The sequence below is a fragment of the Brassica oleracea genome, unplaced genomic scaffold (genome assembly GCF_000695525.1).
Source record: "Brassica oleracea var. oleracea cultivar TO1000 unplaced genomic scaffold, BOL UnpScaffold00673, whole genome shotgun sequence".
NCBI lineage: Eukaryota > Viridiplantae > Streptophyta > Magnoliopsida > Brassicales > Brassicaceae > Brassica > Brassica oleracea.
In genome coordinates, this window is record NW_013617434.1 from 26270 (window position 1) to 35277 (window position 9008).

At 43.7% G+C, this 9008-nt stretch overlaps 1 protein-coding gene across 1 annotated transcript; it reads right to left on the minus strand.

The window, feature by feature from the left end:
- Positions 1–454: 454 nt before the first annotated feature.
- Positions 455–2818, minus strand: LOC106319879 (ATP synthase subunit alpha, mitochondrial). Its single transcript, XM_013758282.1, has one exon. It carries the CDS (start codon positions 1697–1699, stop codon positions 620–622), a length of 1080 nt encoding a protein of 359 aa, XP_013613736.1. The 5' UTR covers positions 1700–2818; the 3' UTR covers positions 455–619.
- Between the last annotated feature and the right edge of the window lie 6190 nt (positions 2819–9008).

The window sequence follows — 9008 nt, forward strand, 5'->3', positions numbered from 1 at the left end:
GCCCCGCGCTTCCACCAACAAGAGGTGCGGGGGATGGTGATACCCCTTGAAAGACATAACTAACTTACAAGACTGAAAATGAAAAGTAAACTAACGGAACAAGGCGCCGGAGGAACCCCTTTCTAAAAGTCTAAGAGCTAGAAGGCGGGGTACAGCGGTTGCTTCCTCTTTCTCCCTTTCATAACACTCCTTCCCCGTCTTACTAGGAGTTAGGCCCTTCATTGCATTCTATTCTCTGGAGCCTAACAACTTGCCTACCTCTTAATCTCCGCCCGTTATAATATAAAAAATAAGACTCTTGTGGATTCGCCTCTTTCTTTCCGACTCGCTTCACGACTCTTTTAGTCTCGTTACGCTTAATAATCAAAATCAGCGGAAGCCAACTCTTGAAAATCTCAGGTTTACACTGCTAGATCAAATTCATACTGAAATGCATTACCCTACCTATCTAAAAAAAAGAGGGCCCTGGGGAGCATGCCACCCTCAACCCACAAACTCCCATTCTCCTCAGTCTCCCAGTATTGGAGACCTACTTACTACATCTCGACCGGGGGCCTCTCCAGTCTTTGCTTAAGAACTTTTCTTTCTTACTGATTGAGGATTCCTAATGTGATGAAAGCTAAATTAAAGCTAAAGCTCTTTCTTTTAAGAAAGCATCTGGTTCCATTTTTCTTTCGTTAGTTAATCCACCTTTAAGGGCTTGTAGTAATTCAGGTTTGACACTATTTGGAATGGCTTTCTCATATTGAGAGATTCTGTCTAGTGGCATTCGATCACAGAATCCATTGACAGCTGCATAAATGACTAGTATTTGTTTTTCAATTGGAAGTGGTGCATATTGTGGTTGTTTCGGTACTTCTGTCAGCCTTGCACCTCTATTGAGTAATGCCTGAGTCGCAGCATCAAGGTCTGAGCCAAATTGAGCAAAGGCGGCCACTTCGCGATATTGTGCCAATTCCAGTTTTGAACTACCGCATACTTGTTTCATAGCTTTCAACTGAGCGGCAGACCCGACGCGACTGACAGATAAGCCGACGTTAATAGCAGGTCTAATTCCGCGATAAAAGAGCTCTGTTTCCAAACAGATTTGTCCATCAGTAATGGAGATCACATTGGTGGGAATATAGGCCGATACGTCTCCAGCTTGTGTTTCAATGACGGGTAAGGCGGTCAAGCTACCTGCACCTGTCTGGTCCGATCGTTTAGCCGCTCTTTCTAAGAGACGGGAATGTAAATAGAAAACATCACCTGGGAAAGCCTCACGGCCTGGTGGTCGGCGTAACAATAATGACATTTGTCGATATGCCACCGCCTGTTTACTAAGATCATCATAGATTATTAATGCGTGCATTCCATTATCGCGGAAATATTCCCCCATGGCACACCCGGAATATGGGGCCAAAAATTGCAGAGGAGCAGGATCCGAAGCGGTGGCTGCTACAAGAATGGAATATTCCAAAGCATTCGCTTCTTCAAGAGTTTGAATTAATTGTCCCACAGTCGAGCGTTTCTGTCCAATCGCTACATAGACACAATACATTGTCTCACTCTCAGAGGTGGCCCTTGAGTTTATTTGCTTTTGGTTTAATATGGTATCGATAGCAATAGTCGTTTTTCCAGTTTGTCGGTCCCCGATTAGAAGTTCTCGTTGACCACGGCCTATAGGAACCAGGCTAGCTACTTTTATTTGAGTGCGCATGGATCCTCATCACCATCAGCCTCTTCATAAAACGTTTGTGTCGAAGAGACGAAGGTTCCCGCGGTTCAGAATGAGCTTCTGCGCCGGGAAGCCCCCGAATCTTACTCAGTGGGCATCATAAAGAGCTCTAAAGGGGTGTGAGAGGACCGGAAAATAATGAGTCAAGCCTGAAAAGAAAGTCGAACCGCGAAGGCAAGTATCCTCGCCCCCGCGATGGGAACTTTCAATAAAGCACAGTAGAGTGCTTTACCTACCAGAGGTATCTATAGAATGAAAGAATCATTTTATGCTTCCTTGGCCATGTACAACATGGATTAGCATTATGTCATTCCTACAATTCCTACAAGTGATCCACCTTCCAGTATTTGAAGGAGAGGACTTCGATATATTATATAATATGTTTCTTTCCATTCCTCGTGAGCCACTTATTTCTCCGAAACAAGAGATCAAAGTGATTTTCCTCCTTTTTCCCAATAAGTCGACGGCCTTACACCATTGGGATACTTCGAATAAACTAGCATACATATAGGATACACCAGTGCTAAAACCTTTTCTCAAGAGATCTTCCAAACTGTTGGGGTCCTTGCTCTGGATGGTCTTCCCCCGGTGTGAAAGCAGTTGGTTCCGTAGTTTTAGAATTCTGCTGATCCCAAGTACTCCATCTCCATCATTGCATATGAAAATATAGAAAGTAAAGAAGAAAAGGCATAACCAGAAGAATTGTGAAAAATAAGTGAATTTATCCAGTTGAGGCATGATTAGATTAATTGATTTCAACAAAATGATTCCCTCCAGACAGCTTCACTCCGTCAAGCCTCTAGGAGTAGTGAAGAACTATAGAAAGTTGTGGTTGGTTGTTGACCAACAAAAGCATGGGAGAAAACCAAGAACAGGGGGCATAGAGATCTCTTATATTTCAAATTGAATGAGATTTTGCTTCTTTCTTTATTTTTTGATATGCCGCTTCTTCGCCAGCAAGGAGCGAGAAAACAAAGTGAACAAAGAGTCAAGTCTTACTTATTTAAGCTGGAATGAGAATATTCTTCTCTTAATGATATTTTATAGAGTTTCGTTTCTTTTATCTATCTCCCTATTCGAACGAGGGAAGTGAGCTGGCTAACTCCTGTAAGCAGCTTTCTTATCATATACGTATTTCTCTGTCATTCTTCCTTCACTGCAATTATCTGTTTATTATCCGTGTTCTATCGTAGCTAACCAACACTTGGAGGGAGCGAGCAAGGACCTGCTCGCGACTGTAGCTACCTCTGCAAGTGCAGCTAAAGCAGGGGCGCAAGCCCCGTTTTTAAATATCTTTGCTTTCTTTCCACAGTTCCGAGTAGGCCTGCAAGCCTAGGAGGATCATCATACCTTTTTGTATTACAGTTGGTTAATCAGCTACCTCTTCCCTTCTATCTTCCTCTTCTTAACCTCGTCATTCCGAGTTAGGTTTTCAAACCTAAGCAGGATCACCCCTCTGTTGACTTTCTATGGTAGAAGCAGGTACCTATTCCTACTCTCTCGTCCAGAACAACTTCTTTGGATTTGCTCTTCCGTACAAGGAGAGTCTCAGATCTGTTAGGTTCTTCTTTTGGAGTGTGCATGGCATTCTCTGTGATTCCTCTTGTATGATGGAATACCCGTCCTGCGCCAATCTTTCATTCGCCTATCTGCAATACCGCTTATATTCACTGGATTTCTTTCAATCTGCCGCATCCTATCGTATGACCTTCCATCTGGCTGAGAGTAGCATGGGGTAATTGCCTATCGTTGTTTTTCTGCTCATTGTAAGAGACTAATTGTTTTGATAGGGAGGCTCCTCACGCACAATCCACAAGAGGGTCGGTATCTCTTTTCATTGATTGATGAGTAAGGGCTCGATAGAATGCTTGATCGATGTTTTAAGGCCTTGCCTTAACAAAGAGTCATCGCATTCGTCGCACAAATCATAGATAGAACCCGATCCTTGGATAGAATCCATAATCAGAAGTTATCGGTACCCTTAGCATCTTACCTTTGATTAGAATGTGAAGGTCCTTGGTTCGGGCAAGCAGCGTATTTAGAAGCCTGCGAAATGGAATTCCTCGGTCGAGAACTTTCATGATAAAGCAGAATTCCGTTGGACCAATAAGTAAGAGAGTACCATCTCCTAGAGAACTTCTTTCTCTAGTCACTAAAGTGCGTTTCAGTCGAGTCACTGAGCGCCCACCGGGTTGATTGAAAGTGCCCCTACGGACTGGGACACCTTCTTCCAGAGCATTCTCACCATCTGTACTAGCCTTGCATGAAAAAAGGATGAACCATGAGGAATTCTCCACTCTATGAATTAATAGCGCTCTTGGGATGGGCATGTTTCTTGCAGTAGGTCAAAGTGAAAGAATAAATAAGCACGAGGAGATGCTAGGCTGATCAAAAGAAGAAGGATTAGCGAGAAGTATATCTAACTTTCTTCTCCACTTGCAATTGACAGATTATAGATTTTCTATATTCTTTTTCTATTTTCCTAGCGAACTAGCAGCTCCCCCGCCCTACACAGGATTGAATACTGAACCTGATCAAATAGACCGATCGGTGCGTAAGATGATAGTGACGCACTAGGTTTGATCTCGCTACCTACTATGTATACAGTTATGCTCTTCTTCTACCTCTATCTACTGAGGATATTGGAGCACTAACCCGCAACTTTCATCTACGCTAACAGCTCTCTTCTCTTAATCCTCCTTCGATTATTTTATAGCGCTCCGCCGGGTCCTTCTGCTACTCAAACAGCTTTCTTTAGGAAATGCCGACATCTACTACTAATGGATTGACATTCCAGAACAGGAAGTCATTTGAATGCCCGAAGTCTGCATCTTCTATTACATCGCCGAAAGAGTGAAAAGTCCCTTCTTGCCTGATGAGTTCTTCTTTCTTTTCTTGCTCCTCACAGTCAAGATCCCGCAAATTCTGACTGACTTGAAATTAATAGTCGTTTTATCTGATGATATGAGATGACGAGCGTCAGACAGAGAAAGAGAAAAAAGTCTAGTCAAGAAGCTTAACGGTGAAGATGGAAAATGAATTGAATCTTTCATCCACCTCAGTCCAACTAGCACTCTTGTGCCTCATCGATCTGCCTTCTCACTCCAGGAGAGCCATTTCGCCATTCAAAAAGAACTGTACACGCGCGTATGGATCATCCATCAGAATCAATCAGTTTTTCAGAGTAGTCATCAAGCAAGCTATAGAAGTACGTGTAAGGAAAGAGAAAGAAGTGAGTTGGTATGGCGTCAAAGTCAGAAATCAAAATCGTGGTCGATCTTTTTCAGGCTATCGAATCAGCGAGGGTTTTTGAATAGTCAAGGCTACTCGATAAAGGATGGCTGGCATTCATCAGTACGTGGATCCGCCATAGGGGTTGGTTCAGCCACCCGACGACCGGCACTTGCCATCGAAAAACCGCTTAATCGTGCTTTCTATTCCTTTGAATAAAAGAAGAAGATAAGGTAACAAAGTTAGCCCAATATTCACTCAACGCGAAAGAAAGCTTCTAAAACAAGGTAAAAACTTCACGGATTTCATCAGGATTAATAGTCATAGGAAATGTATACTCAAACGAAGAAAAAATCTTTTTTGCAAGGTCACCATAGTTTTATTTGAAATTCGACTGTTTACTACATTACTTCCTGAAAGTGTGCCCGTGCCCTCAGAGGGTAAGGGGGTTTTGGAGTAGGGGTAGGAAGGACCTTTTATGGGTATAATTCATGTTCGGTCCTCCGCTCAACAAGCACTGGATTAGCTTCTGGCGGAATCCGCTTTGAAGGCCCTGGCCTTCCATTGAGACAAGAGATGATGCACGCTGAACTAGGATGCTTGGAAATTGCGTACTTTTTTCTGACACCTGGCACAAAGAACTCGAGTGCCGCCTGCTACTACAGTGTATTAGAGTTCGAGCAACAGATCAAGGTTCGAGCTAAAGCTAATTCCGAGTTTTCGCGAGAAGAAGTACGGTTTCGGACAGCTCATGATGAACTATTGAATCCTTCTCCATCCGAATCTGTTTCAGTTCGAGGTATTGAAGCGAAAGATGACTCGACCGTAGGAAAAAGCCACTCGGGGATCAATTTTCCACATCAGTCTAAGTGGTGGAGGAGGAACCCCTGGCATAATAAAGGCCGGAGATTAGAATAGAATGCTGACTTCTAGTTTTTAGCCGGGTAGGAGATCGAAGAAGTCTTAAAAGTGAGTGCATCAGTCTTATCCGATTACTTAATAGAAGTCAGTCAGTCTCATCTTTGAATTGCTGAGAGGACTTAGGAGAAGCTTATTCGTGACTATGAGCAAAGTCCCGCGGTAGTGATGGCTACAAGTGGGCTACGAGACCAAGGTGGGGTTGCTAGACTGAGTCAGGGGAGAAAGAAGTGTAATCAACGGGAAGACTTCATTGCGAGAATGAATCATATGGAGGCTTGCAGAACTTCTTCCTATGGGAAGCAAGTTAATAATGTTTCGGGTAAGGCCGGTCTAGGTACATAGTCACATCATAAATAAGTGCTCTTCGTTGAATTCTGACTTTACGGGCAGTTAGAGGAAATACGTTTTCATTGCGTAGATTGAGGCCGTGATGCAAGAAGACAAGGACTCCTTGGAAGGAAAGAGATTACAAAAACTGGCGCTTGGCTGTCAGACGCAACCCTTTGACTTGGTTTCCTTGTCGAGTCAATTCGTTCTTCCAGTTCTACAAGACTGGTTATGTAGCAGAGCTGCAGTTTTCCTTTTTCTTGTTTTTCGCATAAAAGTTGTTGCTGTAATAGAAAGCGCATACAAGCTTGCACTGACAAGTAAGCCTGCTCACAATCGCATCTATTATTAAAGCTTTCTTTCTTATAGAAATATTAGCTGTGACTATACTGGCTAGTTAGAAAAACAATCCGGCACGTAAGCAAACAGTCCTTTCGACGCTTAAGCATATCAGATCTTCTCACTATCTTTGTATCAGCTGTTCTATCCTTCCTTACTGAAAGTCCGGAATAAAGAAAGCGGTTACTGGCGCTGTTACTAATCTTCCTAAAAGCCATGTTGGCGCATATCGTGGGAATGAAAGCAGTTCCTAGTAATTCCTTACTTCGACGACTGAAGGCTGTTGTCGATGTTGCAGTTACTGTCGCAACATCCGCTGCTGATCTATATTCAAAAAGATTGTGTACTAATAGAAGATGTTCCTGAATCTAGCTTAGTCGCATTTCTCTATCCGCATGTCGTCCAGTGGGATTGGGAAATTGGGAAAAAAGCCGAAACCGAACTAACGGAGATTGAGGTATACTCCGTGCTGCGAAACGGATTCGGCCAGTACAATACCGAGTATTATTGACGCCATGAAGACGGACAGCACCGAGGAACGCCTGCCTATAGGGTTCTTTTCGATCTTGTACTCTACCAATTGATAGGTTGATTTCGCACTTTAGAAAAAGTTGGGAAAGAAAAGTAGACGGAACGACACCTGTGAACTCGGATAGCATTGTGGCATACCTTTTCATCTGAACTAGGCTACTTTCTTTCTTCTCTTATGAAATTGATAATTTCAGATCATTCTTAAAAGAAGCTCTCTCTTATATACGATACCACCAGATGTGCCCCCTCCACCCTCGTCCAATCTTTCTAAGTGCCAGCCTAGCTTCATAGGAAGCTGAACAATACGTCCAGCTCCTTAAGGAATGAATACTTGGGCTTCGACCATCAACGGGCGAAGCAGGTTTCTGTTTGCATCACCTTTTCTCCGGTATTTTTGAAACTCAATCTTTAAATCATTCAATTCGAAATAGCTTATATAACGAGAAATTGGAATTCGATTGAAAACTCTCTCAACTCAATTGGAAGATAACATAGTAGCCTTCGCCCCAAAAAGCTTCGCCTAGAGTGGATCAGGTCCTTATGCGTAAGGCGATCCCGCGAAGCAGGTCACCTCATGTAAACTTCCTTTTCTTTTTGAGCAGATGTTGCTTTCAAATAAAAAGATAATAAGTGTTTTCTAATTACCCTTTTTTTAAGAGAAAAGATAGTCTATAATTAGCTCTTAGATATCCCAAGGAAGCTTTTAGGTCAAAATAGATATGATGATATCAGACAGCAGTGAACCCCCTTATCCCCATCTGCATGGACTTGGCTAGTGAAGCACAACCACTCTTCTTTCCATAGAGAGTGCTACCCTAGAGTAAGATGAGCGACCCTAGTGGCAACGTGGGCCCAAAGGGTCATATGACCTTCACTAGTCAACGAAGTGCATCAATGGATGTAGGCACGTTCTTGCTTGATCATTTGCTCTCACTAGACCGCCTTAGAGTATGATACTGTTTCGCCATAGGTCCGAAGGGCTGTCTCTTGTGTGCGATGGTTGGGCATGAATGGAGCTTGCTCGGTAGAAAGGAGAGTAACCTTTCGGGGGGTAGAGATCTGGCACAAGGACCAGTAGCTGTAGCCATAGGGAGCGAGATCTCGACGTTCGTAAGCGTGATTCTGACCTCCAGCGCATGGGAGCCCTGTAACACTCCTTCCGATTCAAGAACAAATAGCCCCTCTATTATATAGAAAGCTGGCAGGCGTTCCTCTCAGTCGAGAGACTGGCGTTCCTCGAGGTGAAAGCTAGAAGCAGCCCCGCCTACGAATGAATGGGAGATTGAAGGCCCCCTTTCGTGCTCGTTAAAGCACACGCCTATTCAAAGTCAAAGAAGAGGTCACGGGCTTGGTTGATTCATTTTCCTGCCGAACACGATCTACATAAACCAGCACCCAACCTTTAATGCGCTTAGACTTTACTTTTGACCCCCCCTTTTCTTCCCTGTCCACAGCATTCAAACCCTGAACCAACAAAGGCGAGTGACCAGCCACAAATGAGGGAAGAGCTTTCTTCTGTTAAAGACAAGAAGAGGTTTTCGGATGGCTGAAATTTTGTAATGAAAGAAGTCACTCCAGAATCATTTCAATCCAGTGTACAAAAGTCGGACAGAAACAGAAAGACGATAAGACCTGAAGTTGGCTCCGGCGATCTGCTTAATGAATTGAAGGGTGGAACCAAGGAAGACAACTGAATAACCTGAAAATGAGTCCTTCAGGCCACCAGCAAGTTTAGGATTACGTTTTGTCTGAGTTGTTTTTGGGTGGGACGCACTCAGTGCTTTTCCAACCCGGCAGGACAGTCTTCCCACGCGCCTGAGTCAAAGAGAATATAGCCTCAAAGGATGTCTGCTTCCAAGCCCACCTCCTGGTTGTCATCGTCCTTTTCCCAGTTTGCGCCAGGAGCCTCCGACAGCATGGCAGACTGCAAAATCATTGCACT

Coding starts and splice junctions, on each gene's coding strand:
- LOC106319879 (XM_013758282.1), bottom strand. CDS start 1,699: ATGCGCACTCAAATAAAAGTAGCTAGCCTGGTTCCTATAGGCCGTGGT.